Raw genomic sequence first — 26,480 nt, forward strand, 5'->3', positions numbered from 1 at the left:
ATGGATTGTGAAATGTTATCTTACATCATACTTAACCTTCTTTATGAAGCAGATACAGAAGATGGGAATATGGACTTACAGAACACAACAAACATCCCTGACTTTATTTTGCTGGGCTTCCCTTTGCATCATGAGATAAAGAAACTTCTATTTACAATTGTCTTGGCTTCATATTGTATCACATTGGTAACCAATATGCTAATAATCATAGTAGTGAAGGTGAATCCCAAGCTTCATATTCCTATGTATATTTTCCTATGCAACTTCTCAGTGATGGAGATTGGTTACACTACCGTCATTATTCCCAAGATGCTGTCTGTGCTGTTGATTGAACGTGTCACTATATCTATGCATGGATGTCTGACCCAGTTCTACTTTGTATTCTTTTCGGGCTCGATTGAAAATGTACTCTTAGCTATTATGGGCTATGATCGCTACCTAGCAATTTGTAACCCTCTACGCTATTCATCCATAATGACCCATCAAGTTTGTTGTTGGTTGGCTGTTGTGTCCTGGATAAGTGGTTGCCTTATTCCTATAATGCCAACTGTTTGGGTCTCAAAGCTGTTGTTTTGTGCTGAACGAGAAATTGACCACTTCTTCTGTGATTTTGGTCCACTGGTGAAGCTGTCCTGCTCTGATACCTCAAAAGCAGTTACAACTTTCTTTGGCCAAGCTTGGATCTTAATCTTGAGTTGCTGTATGGTAACTGCCATATCCTATACCCTAATTGTGTCCACAATTCTGAAAATTCCAACAGTTAATGGTCGACAAAAAGCCTTTTCCACTTGTGCTTCCCACTTTACTGTGGTTAGCATTTTCTACGGAACTATAATTTTCACATATGTGAGACCATCAAACATAAACACATCTTACTTGGACAAAACTGTGTCTGTTTTTTATTCGGTGGTGACACCACTGCTTAATCCTATAATATACAGTTTAAGAAATGTAAGTATTAAACAAGGTTTGCAGAATATGGTTCAAAGGCATATTAATATACATTAGCATTTTTAAATTAGTTTGTATTTCTCAGAATTACTGTTGACGCCTCTTATAAGGTGAATTATGAGTTCAAAAAAGTAGATCATTAGTGATACAACGGTTGTATGTTGTCAATGTTTTTACAAGTACTAATAAAAAGGACAAGTATACACATAAATATATATGATGTCAGAGCTGGAAAATATTGGTGGTCTGTCTTGCTCTTAATACGTCTTTTCACCTCATAGATCTTTATGCATGAAAACGAGACATGAAACAGACCTAGAAAAACCAATGTTTTCTATTAAACTAATAATAAACCTACCCAAAATCACATACACTGCTTGGGGCACTGTATTAGCCATAATGTCACTTCTAACTACTAAAAAAAGAGTAAAAATAAGCAGTATTAGCTTTCTATGTACAAAAAAACTACTACTAAATGAGTTGTCATTGGGTGTAATGGGGTAGTGTTACTTCCTGTGATCTGGAATGAGTATGTAATGTTTTTAAATCTGAAAATGGATAAAGCTACTGCTGCTTCGGTCTTCTACCTCTTTTCGATTTCTCTTTTATCTTTTTTCTTCTATGTCTGCAGCTCCATGGAAATAACCTGGTGCGAACTTCTGCCAAAATGATGGTACTTCTGGTGACATGCTCTCACCTGAACCTTCAAATCGAGGGGGGCGTCACCAAAATCAGAGCAATTTTGGCTAAAGGTCACCTTAGGTCACCGCCAGTTTGGCCAGGTTATGTCCGATACTCCAATCGGGTGAGAGGGTGTCACTGAAAGTTCTGTCATTCTGCACTCACACGAACTTCTGCCAAAATTGTGGAGTTTTCAGTGATGTCCTCTCTGATTGGAGGATCATGCGAGAATAGGTTCCTGAAAACAGTTTTAGGTAACTGGATTGGCAGAGCTTGTAAAACAAATAGTAAGTGCAGCAATGCATTTGTTCAGTGGCATACCTTAAGGGGTTGCAGAGGTCGCAATTGTGGCAGGGCCCGCCTCTCTAGGGGCCTGGGTGACCCTGCAACCGCTTGTTCCCATCTCTCCGTCCTGCTGCAAAATTGTTCAGAAAGGGCCCTTCTGACCTAGACCAGTCAAAAGGGTCCTTTCTGAATAATTTGGAACTGGCACAGAGAGAGAGACAGACACGCATTGGGGTCACAATACGCCGGGTACCCCCATAGTGAAAGAAAGGCTGCTTGCACAGTGAGATGTAAGGAGGTTTGGGAGTGAGTGAGGAGGGTATGTATGTTTATATGTATATGAGCATGGATATCTATGTGTAAGTTTATGTGATCATGCATGTCTATATATAAGTGTATCAAAATAGAAAAAGGCTCCAGGCACTCAAGGGTTCCATCAGGCAGATTTATTGAAAGAGACGAACAACAACGTTTCGACCTCACGATGAGTCAGCACTGAAGTTAAAAGGTGGTCATTATATCATGCTCAACTGAGCATGTCTCTTGCAACCTTAGGAGCTGGAAGGGGAAGGAGGCAAATGCATGTGGTGGGATTATATAGAATTCTTCCATGCATTTGCAAGGAGAAAAAAAATTAAAGGGACCACTCAGATGTTTATGCATTAAAAGGCATATAATGGTTGGAGTAACCATTATATGCCCTTTAATGCATAAACATCTGAGTGGTCCCTTTAATTTTTTTTCGCTCGAGCAGGGGGTCTAGGCGCATGCCCAGTAAACATTAAAATACTTACAAACTAATTTAAAATGTATCCTTAGTTGTTGGGGTTCCTGGAATTTCTTTACTGGGAGTTTTCAGCTATTGTTCAAAGGGCCAAGGCCAAGGTAATCAATGACCAAGCAGTCACAGGTAAGGTCACCTGCTAAAGTTTTGTGATGGTTCAACATTTTTGTTTCTGTTTTTATAGCCATTATTTGCTTAAAAATGAATAAAAAAATAAGTTGCAGCCAAAATGGGCAATGACTTGCAACCAGCCCAGGACACAGGGTAGGTCAGCCACAAGAAATGTATCTTATTGTACTATTGAACGTGTTTAAATAGTTCCTGTCCTGTTTTCTTTCTTTACAAATGAACATGATCAATGTTGCATATATTTTTTAAATTGAACACTAATGTAAAATGTTTAAAGGACTTTTTTGTTTAATCTCATTCAATAAAGAGAGCAGTGAATTGCGTTCTTGTCTGTAAAGACAATATTATTGCCTTGATTAATGCCAAAAATGAACTTTTGTCACCATAAAAATACACATGCATAGTAGTTACATTAAATCCCACTGGCGAAGGCTCCAGGTCCACATATATGTCTGCGGTAATTCCTGACTTGTTCTCAGGAGAAGAAAGCTGCAGGAAGGCCCCAGAAGGGACACTGACAAGTATCCCAAGAGTTACAATCATCCTCTTTATCTCTCCTTGCCAGTCAGCCTTGCTTCCCTTGTCTAAGAGACGTGGAGAGAGGGGTACGATGTGTCAGAAAGGGAAGGACACAACCAGAACATGCAACTGATGAAAACAAACAGATCATACAATGCCATATTGGGAGTAAAACAGGTAGTGACGTATCAGTGGAAATATGAATGCAGATAAGGTTTTGTTGGAAAACTGAATTGCAAGCAGTCTAGCAAAGTATGATCTGTTTGACCCAGGTTCTAAGCATTGACAAGGTAACAAAAAATAAAAAAGTATAATTATAATAAAATTGCTTGACTTCTGAAGGAACTCATTAGTTAAACCTTTCCCAGGTGTGAGAACAGCATATATAAAATAAAAGGTAAATGCGCATTTTAAATATACTTCAGGTGAAATGTAAGCAGGTTCATTACATAGTTGGCATTACATGTTAATAGTTACTAGCAAGCATTTTAGGAGAATTGGTAAACTACAACTATCATAATCTTCACTTAACTAATCCAAACCAAAATGTTTAGTGAGGACCATAGGACTTGTGGTTCATCAACAGTTGGACAATTGTTACTCAAGTTACTTTAGTTACTACTTTTTTATCATTTTTTTTAATATATAGCCTGCTTGATGTTCATACATTGTAACTTAACATCACAACATCATTCATATAACATATTGGTATATGCAACACAGGCAGGAAATAAAATGTTGTTACTCTAATCAAGTCTATCCACAAATGTAACAAAAACATTTTTTTTCACTCAACACAAATATTTAATGTACAAACTATCTGCTTGTAATGTAACAAATTGTATTTTGACAATGATAAATATCATACAGCACTTGTTCAAATGGGTTTTACATTACACTGTGTTTCTCAAAAATGTGTTAGGTCAGCTAACAGCTATTTATTTTGTGATGGATATCATAATTCTTTTTATTTCTTGAATTTGTATATAGATTGTATTTTGGCTTTAATTAATAAATAATAAATTAACTATTGAAATACATTTAGTTAGGGAGACTAGATGCAACCAACCAAATAACTTGCTGTGGACCAGAATGTTATGTTGACATCCAGGTCACAGAAAAAATGCCTACTAAGCCTTGTTTTTTTAATTTAACCCCTTAAGGACAATGGGCGATCCCTAAACCCATTGATAACTATATACACCCACATGTATATTATGAAGTAGCTGTGCTTCAGCAAGTTTAATAATTATCAAGATATTGAAGTTTGTCCTTTTGCTATATTCTTCTTAGCAAACCTCAAAGTCATTTGTGCTATTGCCACCAAATGAGTCATGTGTAATGCTAAAGAATTATCTGAAATAACAAGAAATAAGGCCACCACTGGCAAAGAAATTTAGGTATGTTTTTATATTTTGATTTTAAACACAAATAATTGTTTTGGTTTTTTTTATTTCTTTATTTGACTGTGTAAACACATGTTCTGTAAAACATAATATAAACTGAAAAAGCAAATCAGTGTTTTTTTTTTAAATTTAACATATGTTATGGGTGTTTTTAGTTTAATTTTATCAAATATTCTGAAAAGGAAGAATTCAGCTGAGGGAAAGCGTGTGGAAACAAATTCTAAGGGTAAAATCAACTGGATTGCTTAATGACTCAACATACAGAGATAGAAAGAACAAAACAAGGGTATAAGAAATAAAGAAATCCTGGATGAACCATTGAAAGGCGAGTGTCATTTTTTACTATTATTTTTATTTTATTATTATCTGATATATATTATATATAATATTCTCACTCTACAAGGGGTAAACAGGACATACAAAAGTTGTGTATCATATAACAAGATGTGAGGAGGGCCCAGCTCAAACAAGATGCTTACAATATAGTGGATTTATATTATACAAGAGGCAAAAGTGCAATTGCTTGTTGATGGACCAGCCACATACGTGTTTCTCAGGGTAAACAGAGCATAGGATCAGCAGATTGACAAGGTAGGTGTGTATTTAGAGATAAATAAGGAAATGTAATTAGGGGAACTGCTATTAGGCACTTTGTAGGTGAAGACCAAGATTTTAAGCTGAGACCTGTCCAGCCAGCAGGCAGCCAGTAAAGAGGTCAATGGAAGAGGTGCTAGCAGAGCGATAAGCTTGGCAACAGCATTCATAATGGATTGTATTGGGAAAGACAGGCATGAGGTAGACCAATAACAACTTACTGCTAGAGCATAAGTTGCATCTTGTGTTAAGACCGGTTCAATGTGAATAGTTTTTGGAAACTATGTGAGGGAAAATGTATGTAATGCTGTACTATACTAAGACCGTTACTTCAAAATGATCTTTAGGTAAATGAGTTGCATCAATAAAAAATATACTAAAAGGAAGTTAGACAAAAATAAAAGATTAGAACATTTGTATATTTGATATTATTTGCTGTTATATAATGATTGAGCCATTCTATGTTTGAAAGTTTAAATTAGTTTTGGAAGAATAATTTAATAAGAACTCATCTAAACTTCTGCCTGTTAGAATATATTCTACTAGAACCCTTCCAATCTTAAAAATTGAAACAATACATTGGCAATCTTATGGATCAAGTATTTTTTTTGTTATTTAGTATAAGTGGCTGAAAGAAGATTTATTTAGTTTAGCATTTAGCAATTTAGCATTAGCTAGAATAGAGAATCACAGGCAAATTTTAATATATGCCTTAAATTATTTGTAAGGGTCTGTTTGGAATTGTTTGACTTATGGTAGACATAACCATGCTGACAGGAAGAAGACAATGGATAAACAGACCAATGTGACACAGTTCCTCTTGGTTGGGTTTGCCTTCTCACCTGAAATGCAGTTTTTTCTCTTTGTGGTCTTCTTTTGTATTTACTTACTGACTGTGACAGCAAATGTTGCCATCATTAGTTTGGTCCGTGTGGATACCAGACTTCATACTCCAATGTATTTCTTCCTTAGCCAACTCTCTTTTCTGGAGATATGGTACACATCATCCATTGTTCCCGGACTGTTGGCTAATTTGGCAGGATGGAAGTATGTTTCTTTTTTTAGATGCATCACACAAACATATTTCTATTTTTCTTTGGGTTCAGCTGAATTCTTTCTCCTTGGAGTAATGGCCATTGACCGTTATTTGGCTATATGCAATCCACTACGTTATCCCTCCATCATGAATAGTAAAGTATGCATACAGGCAACTTCCACCTGCTGGTTAATAGGATTTCTCTCTGTATTTTTTCTTATTCTTTTGATATCAAGACTGACATTTTGCCAACCTGCTATAATTAACCATTTCTTCTGTGACCTCCCACCTCTTCTTAGGTTGTCTTGCCAAGAGACTTTTCTAGAGGAGATTATTGTTTTCTTCTTTGCTTGCAGTATCATTCTCACTTCTTTCCTTCTTACTGTTGTGTCCTACGTGCTCATCATTTCCACCGTCTCTAAGATCCCATCTACCAAAGGCAGGCAAAAGGCCTTTTCTACCTGTGCTTCTCACTTCACAGTGGTAACTATTCTTTATGGAACTGTCATATTTATTTACGTAAGGCCTAATGTGTCATACCCAATAGATGTAAATAAGTTCTTGGGTGTCTTCAACACCGTGGTGACCCCCCTGCTGAACCCTATAATTTACTGTCTGCGTAACAAGGAGGTGAAAGACGCTCTGAGGAAAGTGATGAATCCAAAGTCATCATTAAGGAATGGAATTCACTCTGATTCTAAGTGATTTTGCGCACAAACTAATTATGAAATGATGAGTAGCATGGGAATAAAGTTTTACAGAAACTCTTCTTTATTGATATTGTTTCTGCTCTTATTCGATTCATTGCTTCTTATTTGCTAAAAACACAAATCATATGACAAAGAAAACAGAGATACAAACAGAATATTTATTAAACATTATACTATATTATCATACAATAATAGTTGCAAAAACCTGTAATGGGATAAATCTAGATTTATGTTTGATTAGAAACCATAGAACCGCCTGCAAGGATATATGGCAGGGGCATCCAACATGCGGTGTGCGGGCCAAAGGTGGCCTGCTGGACATTGGCATAAATTCTGCAGTGGTAGCCGCACTTCCAACTATTGGCGGGGCAATTGCATCCCATCAAGGTAGCTGGAGCAATGCTCCCAGAGTAGAAATAAAGAGGTAAGTCCCTGGACTCGGACTTACTGCCTAATTTCCAGGAAGAGACGAGGTCGAGTGGGCTTACGCAACAACACATTGAGAAACCTGCAGGAGTAGCACAGTAAACTAGATCAAAGATGGGATGAGGCTTTGCAAGGTAAGCTGCATGTGTGTCTTTCTTGGTATGCTAGTGTGTGTGTCTGGGTGTGTTAGTTTGTGTCTGGCTATGTTAGTATGTGTGGGTATGTTAGTGAGTACCAAAAACAAAAACTGTCTGCGCTTCTCACCCTAAAAAACTTTTTTTGTATACATTGTACAGCCAATACACTGTATTTGCAGCATGCTCATGCCTGTTTGGTAGGCCTCATACTACACATTTATATTATTTGAGCTTGAGACTAGCTTAGCGCACTGACATTTATTTTCGGTAGGCCTCATACTACACATTTATATTATTTGAGCTTGAAACTAGCTTAGCGCACTGACATATTTCTTTTCCCTGTTTGTTAGAGAGTGAACATGTGTTTTGGGGTATGTTAGTGTGTGTGTGTCTGGATGTCGGTGGCCCACCGACGTCAGCGGGAAACAGCCCCATTGAAAGGGAGCAGGGTATTGACACACCCTGGTCCCGCGACCCGGAGGATTCAGATCTTGTTAGTGTCTGTGAGAAATTTTAGTGTGTAAACATTTCTTTACCCAAGCATGTTAGTGTGTGCGTCTGGGTATGTTAGTGAAAGTGTATGTACGTTATTGTGCATGTGAGTGTACTTTAGTGTGTGGACATGCGTCTTTGGGTATGTTAGTATGTTTGTCTGGGTATGTTAGTGTATCTGTCTGGGTATGTTGGTGTGTGTCTTTAGGTATGTTAGTGTGAGTGCTTCAGTATGTTAATGGGTGTGTGTATGTGGTATTTTAGTGTGTGAACCTGTGTCTTTGGGTATGTTAGCGTGTGTGTGTCTGGGTATGTTGGCAGTATGTCTAGGTATACTATTGAAAGTATGTGTCTTGGTATGTTAGCAAACGTGTGTGTCTGAGTATGTTAGTATGTGTGTCTGAGTATATCTGTGAGTGTGTGTGGATATTTTAGTATGTGAACATGTGTCTTTGGTTATGTTAGTGTGTGTGCGTCATACTGCATATTATTGTGAATTGTGATACACACAAACATCGCACATTACTGTGAGCTGATCTAAAAGCTGTTTGTTGACTGCTTTTGCATTATTGCCAAATTAAACCTGTATTAACATGCATTACACAGCTAAAAAGCTGCATCAAACTGTCAGCATTTTGGACAATGCTATGCTTCCAACTTTGTGGGAAGAGTTTGGGCAAGGCCCTTTTATATTCCAGCATGACTGTGCACTGTGCATAAAACAAGGTCCATAAAAACATGATTGGATGAGTTTGGTGTGGAAGAACTTGACTGGCCCGCACAGAGCCCTGACCTCAACCCCATCTTTGATTGACCTCAACCCTACCTTTCGGATGAACTCGAACAGAGATTGTGAGCCAAGCCTTATCGTGCAACATCAGTTCCTGACCTCACAAATGCACTACTGGATGAATGGGCAAAAATTCCCACAGTGGAATCTGTTATGGCTGCAAAGGGGGGACCAACTACATAATAATGTCTCTGTATTTAGAATGCAATTTATAAATTATAAAAGTATGTTGGTGTAATGGTCAGGTGTCCCAATACTTTTGTCCATATATTTTAATATAAAGTGCATAACATTCAAAATCATAAAAGTCAGTAAAGTTAGAGTTAAGTCATGATTTATTATACTCAATCACCTTTATACTGGTGTTAGAATATTAATGGGTTATATCCAATTGTCTTATAGATAGACAATGCAAGAAAAAGCTACTGAGTTCTCATGTTACTATTTGTGAAAGTTCCGTTTGTATGACTCACAATCTTCATAATTTTTATATAATCTCCAAGTCAGGCTCTAGCAGGACTGGTTGGGAGCGTAGAGCATTGTGGCCAAGCAGGAGGCCAAGTACAAAAAGCGATGTCTGGGGGGCAAATCCGAATCAGGGCAGGCGGCAATAGGAGATAAACACGAAGTCCAGAAAACTATGCCAAAGTCTGGTGCTGGGAGGTCAATTGAATAGCATGAGCTGAACACGAAAGGGGCTGGGTCTGAATGAAGGGTGTGCAGGGTTTTTATACTGATCCACAGGTAGAGCTCCTCCCTCTGACTCCCAGGTGCTCCTGCCCTCCCCTGTGTTGCTATGCAATTCCCCTAAGGCATTTCCAGCCTCTCTCTCCGCCTCCCCTATCTCCACCAATGGGATAGGGTCCACACAGGCCAGTGGACGCCGCAGGTAAGAGGTGAGGGGAAGGATCTGGAGCCTGACACTCCTTCATATAAGCGTGCCTCTTCAATAACTGACCCTCTTTTTAGGAAAAGATAAAAACAAGTGTACATAGCTATTGGATGCCTGTTTATGGCTGCTTTTAACTGCCACTAAAATGTTCTGATATCCTAAAGCATATTATAGCATAACACGTTTGTGAAATCGAGAATGGGTCTATATACACCTGCCTCAGAGATGTACAGAACTATATTATATAGCCCTGTAGTTAAAATCAACTCATATTGATGGCTTTAAATTTACTGTTTCCTTTTATTCACTTTCACTAGTTGGAATTTTAATAAAACTTAATAAAGTAGCTAAAATCTTGATTGAATTTTGCACACTGGGCTACCTATAATAAAAAAAATCCTCACTAAAATTATCTACCACTTCTGGACACAAAAATACTAGACTTGTGCATTCGAACTCGTACAAACTTGCTTTTTTTAACGTAAATTGCCCATTCAGTGTGTTTGTACGAATCTCCGATAACGGGGAGAGACCTGAATAAAACAAAGGAAAACGAATGGCAAAAGTGCTGTTTTCTAACTTTGGTTCATTTGCTCACCCATGTACAGGGTCAGTTGCCAGTAATTACAAGATGCTACATTTTCTGGGGTGAAAGTTGGCCTGATTACCGTTTCTTGACATTTTAGAGCATTTTCTATACAATCATGTTACCATTATTTCCGTCAATAAAATCTGCATACTTAATTTACACAGATCTACACTTATTTTGGCTTGCTTATCAGATTTCTCATCTCCCCATAAGACAACAACTTTTAGCCAATAAGAATAAAGAATCATGTCATTCTAAGTAAGTAGCAATATATATATATATATATATATATATATATATATATATATATAGCCCTACAGCGGAAGCTGAAATTACATTTATTGTTCTGCTCCTAATCCTGATGGATGTTGCAGTACCTTTGGGATGTGACATGCTGAAGGGATAGTGAGAAGGTGAGAAATTATCTCTAGTTATGTTAACTCATTAATATAAGAAATATATATATATCTGTCTTACCAGTTATATACGGTACCTTGATATCAGCTCATGTAAATATGAAGTATAATACAAATTATTGCTAAAATGCACATGTAGGCATATCTGTGATATTTGTCACACAGACAGATTTAGGGAATTTATGTTAGGAAATCATGAATAATATAAATCAGAATAGAATTTCCAGAACAGCTTGAACTCCTAAATGAGAATAAGTTTGGCGTTTAGTCATCATTTGAAAATGAAAAGTTTAAGTCCCTTTTGGATCCAGTAGTTTATTGTTCTATAGTCTATATTATTAACTTTGAAGAAGAGGTGCCTTTCTTCATTTTGGTACCTTTTTTGTTTGATGACGACCAGACATTGGCAGAATCACAATGATTTTTTTTAGCACTAGTATTCTGCCATGCAATCTTATGCAAGTGTTTTTTTTTGTCTAACTGTCTGCCACAAAGAACAGCATGAAATAATCAACAATAAAATGCCACAGTAGTAACATAGCCAACATCCATTCAAAACCTTCTGTGGAATCTTTAAAAACAACAGGACACTTTTTGGACAATGGTGGAAAAAAGCAACATGACCAGTGTGATCAATACATTCCTTCTTTTAGGATTTCCAACATCTCGACCTGTTCAAATCCTGCTGTTTTTCATCTTTTTAGTTGCTTATGTTTTGATTATTGTGGAGAACATTTCGGTCATTGTCATCATCTGGACAAGTTCCAACCTGCACAAACCTATGTACATCTTCTTGGGACACTTGTCGTTCTTAGAAGTGTGGTATGTTACGGTTACCGTACCCAAGCTGCTCTCCATCTTTCTGACAGAAGGCAAGGAGATCTCACTCGCTGCTTGCATGTCACAGCTTTACTTCTTCATTGCATTGGTCTGCACAGAATGTGTCTTACTGGCTGTAATGGCATTCGACCGTTATGTGGCAATATGCAATCCCTTGCAATATGTCACCATCATGGACAGAAATACCTGCTTTACTCTGGCATTATGCTCTTGGGTCATTGGCTTCCTAATATCTTTGATTAAAGTTTATTATATCTCTAGTCTCAATTTTTGTCTTTCGGGACAAATAAACCACTTCTACTGTGACATCTCCCCTGTCCTCAACCTTTCCTGTACGGACATGAGGGTGGCTGAGCTTGTTGACTTTATCCTTGCTTTATTTATTCTTCTAGTCCCACTTATGACTACGTTCATTTCTTATACTTGCATCTTGACCACCATTCTTAGAATCCCAACCTCCACTGGTCGCAGAAAAGCTTTTTCCACCTGTGCTTCCCACTTAGCTGTGGTTGTCATTTTCTATGGGGCCACTTTATTCATGTATGCAAGGCCCAGCAGAGCACAGTCTTCTAATTATAACAAGTTGATATCTGTTATTTACACAGTGATTACACCATTGCTTAATCCAATCATCTACTGCTTGAGAAACAAGGAAGTGAAGGAGACTGTAGGGAAGTTACTTTTAAAACTTGTTTATACCTCACAATGCTAGATCATCTGCGCTAATCTTATTTTTTCTAAAAGCAATTTTCTATCTATATCAATGCCATAAACTGCTTTTGATCTGTTAGTTTCATGGGTCTTTCAAAATTACTATATTTTGGTAAGTAATACAAGGATTCTACAAAACATGTGCAGATTTCTCATGGTTACTCTTTATAAATTCATGTTATTAAACCTTTGGCATTCTGTGTTTGCCTGAATCATTTTTATTTATCTAGTTTAGGTCTTAGTTTTGGCTCATTCATTTGCATTTTATTAACCACAGTGCTTACACATCAACCTGGGATTTCAGTTCCTCTTGCAACACCAAATTGCAATGGTAAAATCAAAACATACCAATCATCTGGAGAATGTTTCACTTTGGGATTATTTTAGGCATATGCATATATAAATATAACTTAATATATTTTAACTGGGTCCAGACTGCTATGTGGATTCTAAAGTGTGGAATTCTGGTATGTATTAAATGGTCTTAAAAAATTATTTTTAAGGAAATTTAGAAAAATATCTGATGGCATCAGATAACCTTCCCAGTCCATATTTTTATTAAAAAATAACTATTATCGATGCACTTATCCCCTTAATGACAAAGCCGCATTGTTTTCAATGGGTTTTGGGACCGCCCATTGTCCTTAAGGGGTTAAAAAACAAAATGTTCATTGCCAGCTGCATTTTAATCCCTTCATGACACAGCCCCTACATGTACGGGCTCACAATGCATTGTTCGTAACGGGTTTAACGACAACCCATTTTCCTTAATTAAACTAAGCCTTTCACTTTAAATACTATTTGTATTTTTGTTAACGTTTCTCTTAGATTTCTTTGAAGTATTTTTAAAGGATATTCAATTTGATACGCCTCCTTCTCTTTTACAAAGGTATCCATAAAATGTAATAAACAGTTTTCTTATTCTGATGACTGATGGCAAATTACAGTCTTAAGCAAGTATTTTAGTTCAGAATAAAATATTCTAACTAAGCTCATAAGAAAAGATAAATGAATAAACACAACCTGATCAATCGTCTTTTTTATGAAAATAAACAGCATGTCTGCTGTCTACATAAAAATATGTAAATTATTAAAGGGGATGTTTTATTTTGCCAACTAAATGTGTATTACATTTCTTTCCAAGAAATAAATTAAGCAATATGTGTATTATAAATCTCTTTCATATGTATACCTTTAATGGTGCACTTTCTGTTCTCTGAATCCGAATGATTATTCCTCCTCAAAAAGTTATTGTTAAATTGCTGTTTTTTACATTATAATAGCATTGACTAAGACGATTAAATTGCAGTTACAGGTGGCCCCAAATATTTTCATACACATGATTATGAGCAAAATAAAACAGATTTATTATAACCCAACCTCTAGTAAATATATCAGCGATTTTGACTCTTTTACAAAGTAAAATGTACATTTGCATTTATGTGCCATCCCCAGGGATTACTTATTTTGCCAACTCTAAACAGAAAAAAATAGCACAATACAAACAATATGTGATACTTGAAAAAACACGATGACTGCGGATATAAGAATGCATTTCAATATCAGATGTGGTTTTCCTCTATATTAAAGTAGGCCTGTCATGCCAAATATATGTTTTTAACCCCTTAATGACAAAGCCCATACATGTACGGGCTCAAAATGCATTATTTTCAAAGGGTTTAGGGACAGCCCATTGTCCTTAAGGGGTTAAAATGGAACTCAAAGAAATACAATGTTTTTATTGAAAGGGAAAATGTATATGGTATACCTTCTTTAATCCCTGTCCTGCATGGGACCTTTGATGATATAACTAGAAGACTGCATGTATGCTTTTATGAATATCACTAAACATACAAACATATATATCAATGTGTGTATTTGTGTGCATGACCTCTCAACAGCACCAGTGTTGCCAAGACAGTGCCCATCCCGGTTAGAAGCCCCACTGTTCTATTTTTGCAGAAAGTGAGGATCATGGGTCAGTTGGGAAGATCATCTTATCTCCCTTGATTGGCTCAGGCTATCAAGGGAGTTAGGTGCTTTTAAAGCACAGACCTCCATTGTTGCGACAAGGTGGCTCGTCGATATGTTGAGAGGATGGCCATGCTTTTTACCCTGTCCATCCTGCATGTAGCTCTGGCGAAGCCCTTCTATAGCAGATTCACCAGCTGCCAGAGAGAAGAATCCAGGTCTCCTGCAGCGCTGCGGAGAAATCCTCCTCCTCCCGGTAAACATTTGCGGGATGCGCATAGACAACCTCCACTGCTGCCGCAGGTGAAGCAACGGAAGGTCATGTGATGGCGCTCAGTCATAGAAGCCCCGGCAGAACTGCCGGCAGCAGCAGAGGTTGTCTGCGCGCATCGTGCAGACGTCCACGGTCTGTCAGAGAGGAGGATCAAGGTCCCCTGAAGCGCTGCGGGGGATCTGGATGTTAGTCTTGTAGTCAATCCTCTATTTGAGGTCTGATTATAACATGAGGAGCATTTTCTCTGAAAAAAAGTGTCATATAATCAACCAAATACGATGTATACATATGTATATATATATATATTAGGGCTGTAACAGCTAATAGATAAAATCTATAATAATCGATAATGGAAAACATTGCAAATGCTATGAAAAATACCCCTCGATTTATAATCCCACCTCAAATAGAGAGCAGCAAGGCATATAGGGGTTATAAGGCATATCAGGGGGGCACAGATGCATATCTGGGGTATAAGGCATATTTGGGGGGGCGACTGGCATATTTGGGGGGGGCGACTGGCATATCTGGGGTAAAAGGCATATCAGAGGGCACTATGGCATATGGGGGGTATAAGGCATTTCTGGGGAGGAAGGAGTGGCATATCTGGGGGTATAAGGCACATAGGGTATATAAGGCATATGTGGGGAGGGCACAGTGGCATATCTGGGATATAAGGCATATTTGGGGGGTGACTGGCATATTTGGGGGGGCGAGTGGCATATCTGGGGTAAAAGGCATATCAGAGGGCACTATGGCATATGGGGGGTAAAAGGCATATCTGGGGAGGAAGGAGTGGCATATCTGGGGGTATAAGGCACATAGGGTATATAAGGCATATGTGGGGAGGGCGGAGTGGCATATCTGGGGGTATAAGGCATATGTGGGGAGGGCAGAGTGGCATATCTGGGGGTATGTGACATATCTGGGGGTATTTGACATATCTGGGAGGCAGTGTGACAAGCCTGGGCTCAAATGTGCATAACTGGGGGGGACAGGTTGGGAAATAAAAACAATAAATGCATTTTTCTCAAAGTTTTTTTATTCTGCTGTTTGTTTTTAACATCCTGTTTGTTTATTAAATTATTTTAAATAAATGAGAAATTTACATTTACCGTATTTCCCCATGTATAAGATGCATCTTTTTTCCAAAAATTTGGGGTGCAAAAACAGGGTGTGACTTTGTTTTTCATTTTTCCAGCTTACCTCTGTGTTGCTCAGTAGCGTCTCTTGTTCCGTCGAGGAGACTCAGGAATCCAGTGGAGTCACGTGAATGTACATCACATCACATGATTCCACTCCCTTCCTGCTCCCCTGGGCAGGACAAGAGAAGTTCACTCGGAGTTCGAGCAACACAGAGGGAAACAAAGTCTATGAGCAGCACCGGAAGATCTGCAGTTCAGGTAAGGGTGGGTGTATGAGTCTGCGTGAATGGGGGAATGAATGAATGAATATGTGTGTGTGATAGCTTGGCTTTGTAAGTAGGGGGGGCAGGGCACAGGGAGGCTGAAAGTTATGTACATGTGTTGGCTGCTTGTGCTTGATAGGAGTGTGATTGCTATATTAAATATACATGATTGCTGACAGCAATAACACTCCTATCATGCCCAGGCATACCCAAATTCCAGCACAGCTAACATCACACTCATCCTGGAACCTAGGCATGATAGAAGTGTAAAAATTAAGGTGCGTCTTATACATAGGGAAATACGGTATTTTTTTAATCTGATTAATCAATTAATTGAAAAAATAATCAGCCAACTAATCTATCTAAAATAATTGTTAGTTGCAGCCCTAGTATATACCGTATTTGCTCGATTATAAGACGAGGTTTTTTTCAGAGCAAATGCTCTGAAAAATACCTCTCGTCTTATAATCGAGGTCGTCTTCTAATAAGACCTCAAAATGTCCGCTGGGGCCATGCTACTTACCGGGCTTTGGTCGCGAGCAGCAGGAGAATAGGAAGCTAGAAGAGTGTCACATAACTCTGCCTCCCCCCTCCTTCCTCTGGGGGCGGGGACAGAGAAGTTGCACGCACAGCCGGGCCCCTGCAGAAGTCTTCGAGTGAGAGATCTGCAGTTCAGGTAAGGAGGTGGGGGGTTTGAGCGTGTGTGTGTGTGTGTGTGTGTGTGTGTGTGTGTGTGTGTGTGTGATTAATGGAATGAATGAGTATTTAAAGGTTTGTGAATGAGTGTGTGTTAGTATGGATGTGTAAGGGTGGTGGTAGCATGGCATAGGGAGGCTGTACTCACACTCCTATCATCCTCAGGTTCCAGCATGTACTGGCTGCCTTGGCTTGATAGGAGTGTGATTGCTGTTAGCAGTTTATATATATATATATATATATATATATATATACACCTCCAGAAATGCCTTTTAACCCCCTATATGCCACTCTGCCCCATGATATGCCTTTTAACCCCCTATATGCCACTCCGGCATATAGGGGATTAAAAGGCATATCATGGGGCAGAGTGGCATATAGGAGGGTATAAGACATTTCTGGAGGCAGAGTGACATATAGAGGGTTAAAAAGCACATCATGGGGCAGAGTGGCAAATAGGGGGTATAAGGCATTTCTGGGGGCAGAGTGGCAACCCTGGGGGCAGATGTGCATAACTGGGGGGGGCAGGTTGGCAAATAAAAGGAAATAAAAAAAAATATATTTTTCTCAATCATAGCTTGTATTAAATATGAAAATATTGTTTACATGAATTAATATTTACTAGTAAAACTTTTTTTCCTATAGGGTAGTCTTATATTCAGGCTTTTTGGTTTTTTCCTAAATTAATATTTAGATTTTGGGGGGACGTCTTATAATCAGGGTCGTCTTATAATCGAGCAAATACGGTATGTATGGATGTGTACTTGTGAGCATACATGCGTACTTCTGTGTGTGTGTGAGCATACATGTGTAATTGTATGTGTGTGAGAATGGATGTGTAATTGTGTGTTTGTATGAGCATGGATATGTAATTGTGTGTGAGCATGTATGTATAATTGTGTATGTGTATGTGCATGGATGTGTAATTGTGTATGTGTGTGTGAGCATGGGTGTGTAATTGTGTATGTGTGTGTGTGTGTATGTGAGCATGGATGTGTAATTGTGTATGTGTGTCAGCATGGATGTGTAATTGTGTGAGTGGGATGAGATGGAGTGTATGTTATTGAGTATGATTAAGTGTAATTTATGTGTGTTTACATATGTTGTATGTTGGAAGGGGGGCAAGGGGCAAATAAGGAACAGACCAGCTGTTGAAGTTGGGAGGCCTTGGTTTTGGTGATATCTCTGACTCTACAACTAAGATGAGTGACATCTCAAATGCCAGAATCTACATTTTCACCACATTTGTTTCATAACAATTGGGAAATTAATTAAAGTATACAAAAAATGTATTTGATAAGAAAGAATAAATTTTACTTCCTATTCTTCGAGAGATAACTTTCTGGATCAGAATTATTTTTGTATCTAAGAGTTAAACATGTGGCACACTCATTGAGGGCACACAAAATACTGGGTCAGCCATACAGGAATTTCTCAAGCAGTTGGATAGAAAATCAACAAAAGGTCTGATATTTTGTTGTTATGATATTATATTGCAAGCAAGGAGTTTATCAAACTATCTTATATGGCGTAATGGGAAGTGGAGAGGAGTACTATATTTGATGAAGCTGCATGCGGTGGATCTTTAAAAATATGTCTGGGATGTGTAGATCTGTAAGACATTGGGAGACCAGAACCAGAAGGTATTGTACAGATGGTACCTGGTGTATTGATAAGAATTACTGTATGCAGCAATATATATATATAAGATTTGCTGCAATCTAACTAAGCCAAGAAAGGTTTGTGATGGCACTGGAGAAGATTTTACAGATTTGGTGATATGGAAACACGGTTATATATTCAATAGGGATGTTCCATCAGATTGTTGCATATTTCAGGATAGAGACATTTTTAAAAAGAGATCATGAGCTTAATAGAGGATCTTTGTAGGAGTGGGGATATATTGAAATGTTGAGAAATAGGTGAGGTGGTAAGCGGTAAATGAGAAGTCTAATAGCAGTTTTTTTTGTGGAAAGAAACACAATACAGAGAATATTTTTTTGCTACATTTATTCTACTGTTGAATGCTAAAAGACGTGGTTAGATGAATTAGATAAGAAGACCAGGTATTGGAAAATTACAAAGAATGAAAAATGAGAATAAAATGCAAACTGTAAACTTTTATTTTGTTGTTTTTATCTCCTTTTGAACATTTCAGGCCTTAGGCAAAACTACAACCTCACCCACAACTAGTTTCCTGTCCTGAAATTATCTCTCTTCCTCACACCCACTTTTTTAAAGGATACCTGAACAACAATCAGCAACTTAACAATACAGGAGATAACTTAATGCAGAGGAATAATTATTTGACCCGTGAGATGAGGAAGTATACATATAATCTTGTTTTCACACTTTAGAACAAATGTAAACAATAACAAACAAAAAACAGACAATTTGAGGAGTTTACTGTGGAATCAGGCCAAACAAAATCATCAGTGAAGTACATTTTTCTGACCGGTGTCCCATTTACTAGCAGCAAGGCAGTTGTCTAGGTTTCCTTCAAGATAATACTTATTTGATGCTACCACACAATCACTTAAACACACAAAAACTGCAACTTATACACAGATAAAAATATACCTCTTAAAAATAAACATTTACTTTCATCTCAATGGTATTTTATACGCGTGATACCTCATTTATTAACTTGGTTACGATAAGGAGATAATTTATATATATTTGTGAATCCGTGATGTTTACATGAACAATAGCAGCCTCAAGGTTCACATTTTCTGGTTTAGCTTATTTATATGGTACCTGCCACTTGGACACAACATAAAAGATTTTACTTTCTTTTCAACCTTATTATAACCTTTCCTAAGGATTCCTTCATCTCCTTGTTCCTTAAACTGTAGATTATAGGGTTTAGCATTGGCGTCACTACAGTGTATAGTAGTGAGAGCACTTTATTGACATCTAACGGAAATTTAGACATAGGTTGCATGTACATGCAGGTAATAGTACCATAATAAATTATAACTACAGTCAAGTGAGAGGCACATGTAGAGAAGGCCTTTTTCCTTCCGATGGCAGAGGGGATTCTTAAAATTGTGGAGATGATAAAGATGTATGAAAGAACAGTTAGTACGAAAGAGCTGAAAATAAGACCAGAAGCTAATATGCTAATAGCCACTTCTGTAAAATGTGTATTGCTACAGGACAATCTGAGGAGAGGTTGAGCATCACAATAAAAGTAGTTCACTTTGTTGGGGCCGCAGTATTTAAGCTTAGCTATCAATACTACTGGAAGTACTGGTGAAATAAAGCCACCCAACCATGAACCAGAGGCCAGCTGGAGAGATGTTGCATTGGTCATCCGTGTGGAATAGTGTAATGGCTGGCATATGGCAAGAAATCGGTCGTAAGCCATGGCTGTGAGCAGATAACACTCAGATGCTCCAAGAGAGCTAAAGAGGTAAAGCTGAATCATGCAGTTGTTAAAGGAAATACTATTACCATTTGTCACAAAGTTTGCTAACATTTTGGGGACAATGACTGAAGTATACCAAATTTCCATAGCAGAGAGATGGTTGAGGAAGAAAAACATTGGGATTTGAAGATTGTAGTTCATAAACACTGTTAGAAAGATAGCAATATTACCTGTAATAGTAAAAATGTAGATACATAGGAAGATCAGGAACAGCACAGGATAAAGCTTCTGAAGGCTAGGGAATCCCAGAATGATGAATTCTGTCACAAGTGTTTGATTTAGATCTCCCATTATGTTTTCTGGCAGCTGGAAACAGTTCACCAATAAGATGGGATTTTTTTATGATACTAGACAAGTTTATAATAATAAACAACCTGCACAACCACAGGGATAAATCTATCTTAAGCTCTCATCCCTCCAGTTTTCATTTTAAAACCATGCCCTTCGCCACATGACTATACAGACAGAATGTTGTGATTTGGCTGAATATCAGAGAGGAGTTGCAGCATGCATCTAGACTTCATGTGATATCATGTCCCTGCACAAATGCATTGTATTGCAATGCAGGAGATCAATGCAGAGCAGTGATGGATTTCCTCATAAAGCTAGCCCAGCAGGAGTAACAAATAAAATTGATAAGTGGGTTTGTCCGTGTACTGTACAAGTGAGGCTACTACAGCATACCCTGTAATGATGAACCACATTGCAGTGCCAATACACCATATCATTTCGATAATGCCATGCCCCATTGAAATGGATGGGTCACATTAGCCTCACCCATGCTCCATCTATTCCTTGTCTGTTGGGGCTTGTTAGGTCATCTATTCCCCTTGGTAGCCCTGTATGGCCAAGTATAGCCTCAATTTACATTCCAGGGTCAGATTTTACAGATTGGAGGATTGGGGAGAGTTTGTCACCGGACACGCAACCATATTGTCCCAAGTTGACGTAAGAGCAAAATGACATCTTCTCTCTCCCAATTGGAGGATTGGGGAGAGGACGTCACTGCAAGTGCACCCATTTTGGCGGATGTTCCCACCGGGTTATGTATATATATGTGTGTGTGTGTGTGTGTATCCTATACAAAGCAGGAGAAATCCAAATTATAATTAACATTAAGTCGCATAGTCCTGAGGGGGTGAATCCAAAATCCATCCCTCTGGCATAGGTTTTGAAGTCGGTTTCCTCACATTTACAGGAATTTTCTCTATTCCCATAAAAATGAAACTACTACAGTTGTTACAGTATATGGATACCGGTTGGCCACTCCTTTTTTGTTGTGTCTTTTAAAGGAAGATACAGGTGGAAACAAGACAATATGAAATTATTATGTCAGTAAGTTGAATGGCACACATCAGCACTGGTTTTTCAATATATATATGAAATATATTCATTTATGAATATAAAATGAAAAACTGAAACGCTTACCTTATCAGCAGAGAATATTTTGTGGACATGTTTTAGTGGGTAACACCCTTGAAGGCTTGTCTTTTCGGTGACTTTCTAGATCAGTAACATGGAAAATTAATGTCATATCAGTTAAGATTATTAAATTATGTTTGACCTTAAAAAAAGTATTTTTATACTAACACAACCTTTGGTTTGATCCAGCTTTAATTAAATAATTTAAAAAAACTATTTCTGCTAAGTGACTCAATTGGAAGTGCTCTTATAAGGATAACTTTTTGTATGTACTTTATATGCCATAAAAAACTTTCGCAAGACACCTCTTGTAAGCCCCCGTGAGAAGCATATATACACATTATATATGCACAGGTAGGAAAACAGACACAATATACCAGTAATTTAATTTAACTATTCCAATACCGGCATAGGGATTGCATCATAAAAGAAAAACCACATGCTTAATCCTACCCTAAATTATATGCTACTAAATTACTTACAAACATTTTATTACCAAATTAAGTTCACCATTGCTTTCAGAGATGGCTATATATATATATATATATATATATATATATATATATATTTATATATATATATACACATACTGAGAAAATCCAAAAAAGGTTGAAATATGAATTTGCTACCAACAGCAATGTCCCTTAGAATTAAACCCTTGAAAGAACATTATAATACTCCACAGTCTCCAAGACACGTTCATCAGAAGTACTCCTGGTTAAGATGCCAATATCTGATGAATACATTATTTATGTTATTACGAAAAATTACTGCAGTTTTTCTGAAGTAATACTGCAGTTTTTTGGACATGAAAAAACTGCAATACTGCACTTTTACTGCAGTATTACTGCACATTTACTGCAGTTTTACTGCATTTGTACTTCACTGTACTGCAGTATTATTGCACATTTACTGCACTTTTTTTTTATATTGCAAACCTACAGTTGTACTTCAATGTACTGCAGCTTTATTGCATTTGTACTTCCGTACAAAAATAACTGCAGTAAAACTGCAGTACAGTGAAGTACAAATGCAGTAAAACTGCAGTAAATGTGCAGTAATACTGCAGTAAAAGTGCAGTATTGCAGTTTTTTCATGTCCAAAAAACTGCAGTATTACTTCAGAAAAACTGCAGAAATTGTTTCGTAAGGGTTTGTTTAAAATCATAACTATTAACTATATTGGTGGATAGACTTTATTAACCGCAAAAATATGCATTTGACACACCGGGAGACAACAGAAATCAAAACAAACATCAACAAATATAAAAGTATTCAAACAACTGCCACTGCTTGTTGTGGCAATGGACTGCCCCAATGTTTTTGCTAGCAGTTTTTGGACTTTTGCCCTGGGAGCCGAAATGCTTACATGGTAGTATAATTTTCATGTGTGCTCTCCATTATTAGCAAAAGATTTTAGATGATTCATTGCAATTTAACAGTGTATTGGTCTGCGCCGTAATATAAATCAAGTAAATGAAAAAAGAAAACAAAGAAAAAATCAAGAGAGAAAAAAAAAATCCCTGCAATTTATCAAGTGCATATATGGAGTCTTGAGTCACTCTTGCTTTTTCAACATCCTTTTTTTAGTTTTCAGCTGTGAATTAAATCAAAAAGATAAAATATTTATCATTCATTATATATATATATATATATATATATATATATAAATTAATTCACGTTTAGTAAACACATCCCAACTTTAGGATCTTCCTTGCATGAGAAGTAATAAAATGAATTACTAAATTTATCTTGCTTCTGCGACTCACAGTATTCAGTCATTTTTAAATAGATAAGGACAAATGTTCTCACTGGCATCTATAACATTTTCAAGGGGACATAACATAACAAGAGTAAAGTATTTGCCTTGTACAAGAGATGGGGCATAGGCTCCAGCCCTCTCCTGTTGATGCCCATGGATGTCCTCAGTAAATCAATCTTCATTATCCTGGGCTGTCTGAGTACTTTCGCAAAAGAGCTCAGCCCACTGCGAGGGAACATTGAAGAAGAGGTCTGTTTCTTCCAGCACACAGTGTTAGAAAACTCTGAAGCAGAAGTCTGAACAGACCTTGTGCTCCCTTAATTTTGGGGAGGTTAGAGGGAGATCCGAGATCTCCCCAACAGCCCCTACACCTACAACTGCCCAGACAGTTGGCAACTAGGTTATAGCCTTCATTCATGTAATGACTTAGCACTATGTTTAGGCATTTTAAGGTGTATAGTACAATTACAGTTCATCTGTATAGCAATGTAGGAATGAATGTATCAAACAATCATCTGGCAGTATCGCTATCAGTTATGACAACCATTCCTTTCTAATAGCATCCTTTTTTCACTGTGTTTATTTGTGATTGTGTTTGTCTGAGTGACTGGTAACTCCTCTGGTAATAGAGGAGGTAATTCTCTGAATCTACTCATGCCTGGTATTAGCGAGGTTAACATTCTATATCTACCTGTAATGTTTGTCTGTAATGAGTGTATGTATATTATTAAATCTGAAATAAACATGGTTTCCAAGGCTTCTTAATAATTAATATATATTAGTATATGTTAATCAGGGTGTATGTGATATATATATATATATATAATGTATTTTATGTGTATGTGACGGTGTGCATATGTGAATCAGTGTATAAATATATATATATATATATATATATATATGTATTTGTGTAATCTCATCTGCTTCATAGTGTGTCCCTGATTGGCAGAAAAAAAATGTGGTCACCCTAATGGGCATGTATGGGCATATTTTATAGTGAAGTATATAAGCTTTTATTAAATATTTTATAATGAAAATTATTTTTAATAAGTGCACAAATTTGTATGAACTATAACAGCTTACCTTGGAACGTTAAAGTTTTGCGCTTTAAGGTTTTCTCTCTGCCCCGTGTTAAATGTTGAAGGTCAGCTGAAGTGCATAGGGAGCTCTACCATATGAACTCATCTTGTAATCTTTGATTCTGGCTTTTTAACACATAGTCAGACTCTATAGGGCTTACTGTCTCTGTTGACTGGTACCCAGTGGAAACCTGTTAATAAAGTCCCATGACATCATGCACCTGTTGTTCCACTGGTTATGAGTCATTAACTTAATGTTAGAAAATAAAACGGTTAACTTTTAAGAGTCATCATTGCCTGATGGGCCTTACACACACTAACAAACCTCCAAACATTTGAAGTGGTCATTCTATTGAGTAAGGCATTCAGAAGAAGGCAAATTGAATTTCTTCACACAGCTTAGTTTATAAATCCATTTTCTGCTGTTTCTCTACGTTTTATTGTGGCTGAAGAACACTGTAATACACTTGTACCCAAAAAACATTCTGAACTATTAGATAAGAAAGGCAGCAAAGGAGATAAAAGGATTTCAGTCCCAGAGACGGACTGTCACTTGGGACACTTGGTAAGTATTAGGAATTTTGTTATCAATATAAAACCTTTGATTTGATGCAAATACATTATCTAGTCTTTTTATTTGAATATGAACCTTCTTCTGATAGTATCAGCCTCCATATATCAAAACTCTATCTATATTATGATGATTTATTTTTCATTTGTAATATTTGACTAACAGGTCAATTTGAAGCTACACAAGTAGCACAGTAGCAGTAGCAGTAGTTTATTGTGTATCCATTTATAAAAAAACTCCTGGAAGTCTTAAAGATTTTGCTTCAAACATATTACAAGACAGGTGTATGATTATATGCTTTATACAATGTTTGAAAAAGGCAAACAAACCATACACTGATACTACTCAGGCAAAGTATAAACATAATTACCTCTATTTACTGTACTGTAAGTACTGTATTTGCTCTAATATAAGACAAGGTATTTTTTCAGAGCAAATACTCTGAAAAATACCCCTTGTCTTATATTTGAGGTCATCTTATACTCAGACCTCAAATAATCAGACCTCACATCTGACTATAAGACTAAGATCCAGATCACCCGCAGCACTGCATGGGGCCTGGATCCTCCTCTCTGGCAACTTCCTCTGCTGCCGGCACTTCCTCTGGGGCTTCTATGACTGAGCGCTGGCATCACATGACCTTCTGGTGATCCATCATAGAAGCCCCAGCGGAAGTGCCGGGCAGAAGCGGAGGTTGTCTGTGCGCATTGTGCAGACGTTCACAGACTGCCAGAGAGGAGGATCTCCCACAGCGCTGCCGGGAACCTGGATTCATCTGCTGCTACCGGTTTAGAGATGGGATGGTCTGGGAAAAAACATGAAAATTGGGATTTTTTTTTCCCAAAGCCATTTGTGTGGAATATCGTCTTTTACAATGATAAATAATATGTTTATGACATGGCATTCAAACTATATTACATGAAGAGCTTTATGAAAGATGATATGTGTCCATATCTGACTGGCACAAATAATGTCAGTTACTTTTTAATTTGCAATTGGTGCTAAGGTACAAATCTCACTCTCCTAGTCCAGTTCATGTAGGGGATTAGAGGAGATATAATTTTTGTTGTGTTGATGGTTTCCTCCTTTATTTTGTTGCATTTGAGGGAAAGGGTGGGTTACCTGTTTTCATGTATTGTTGAAATGTTCTTAACATATACAGATTGTTGTTCTATTTGCAACAAAAATAAAGCAAATTTATTTTATTATTTACTGAATAAAGTTGAGTAAAGCTGTATCTTTATTTCAAGCATGATACTTTTATTTACAATGCATTTCATGTTCCCAGTTTAAATTTGTAAACACTGCATTTAAAAAAAAAAATTGTAAAATTTCCATTTTTTCCAGAATAAAAGAAGTTTTTTTCCCCCATAGCTTAAAAATTTACAGAAATTTTACATCTCTGTACTGGTTGCAGAATTCCTGCGGTCAGTAAGTGTCTGCTCATCCGTTACAACCAGTACCAGAGTTCTGCCTTTTC

At 37.3% G+C, this 26,480-nt stretch overlaps 4 protein-coding genes across 4 annotated transcripts; 3 read left to right on the forward strand and 1 right to left on the reverse strand.

Annotated features, from left to right (window-relative positions):
• LOC128463584 (olfactory receptor 6F1-like) lies at positions 1-1,030 on the forward strand. The gene has a single exon (XM_053448033.1). The coding sequence runs from the start codon at positions 1-3 to the stop codon at positions 1,006-1,008; it is 1,008 nt and encodes a 335-aa protein (XP_053304008.1). The 3' UTR covers positions 1,009-1,030.
• A 5,075-nt stretch (positions 1,031-6,105) lies between these two features.
• Positions 6,106-7,090, forward strand: LOC128463743 (olfactory receptor 6M1-like). Its single transcript, XM_053448045.1, has one exon. It carries the CDS (start codon positions 6,137-6,139, stop codon positions 7,088-7,090), a length of 954 nt encoding a protein of 317 aa, XP_053304020.1. The 5' UTR covers positions 6,106-6,136.
• A 4,348-nt stretch (positions 7,091-11,438) lies between these two features.
• On the forward strand, positions 11,439-12,389 carry LOC128463903 (olfactory receptor 6B1-like). The gene has a single exon (XM_053448056.1). The coding sequence runs from the start codon at positions 11,439-11,441 to the stop codon at positions 12,387-12,389; it is 951 nt and encodes a 316-aa protein (XP_053304031.1).
• Positions 12,390-19,522: 7,133 nt separating this feature from the next.
• Positions 19,523-20,458, reverse strand: LOC128498852 (olfactory receptor 6N1-like). Its single transcript, XM_053468516.1, has one exon. It carries the CDS (start codon positions 20,456-20,458, stop codon positions 19,523-19,525), a length of 936 nt encoding a protein of 311 aa, XP_053324491.1.
• Between the last annotated feature and the right edge of the window lie 6,022 nt (positions 20,459-26,480).

This window comes from Spea bombifrons, chromosome 1 (genome assembly GCF_027358695.1).
Source record: "Spea bombifrons isolate aSpeBom1 chromosome 1, aSpeBom1.2.pri, whole genome shotgun sequence".
In the NCBI taxonomy this organism is placed as follows: domain Eukaryota; kingdom Metazoa; phylum Chordata; class Amphibia; order Anura; family Pelobatidae; genus Spea; species Spea bombifrons.

Excerpts from the sequence above, each read along its gene's own strand:
- LOC128463903 (XM_053448056.1), top strand. The coding sequence starts at position 11,439 with ATGGTGGAAAAAAGCAACATGACCAGTGTGATCAATACATTCCTTCTT.
- LOC128463743 (XM_053448045.1), top strand. The coding sequence starts at position 6,137 with ATGGATAAACAGACCAATGTGACACAGTTCCTCTTGGTTGGGTTTGCC.
- LOC128463584 (XM_053448033.1), top strand. The coding sequence starts at position 1 with ATGGATTGTGAAATGTTATCTTACATCATACTTAACCTTCTTTATGAA.
- LOC128498852 (XM_053468516.1), bottom strand. The coding sequence starts at position 20,458 with ATGGGAGATCTAAATCAAACACTTGTGACAGAATTCATCATTCTGGGA.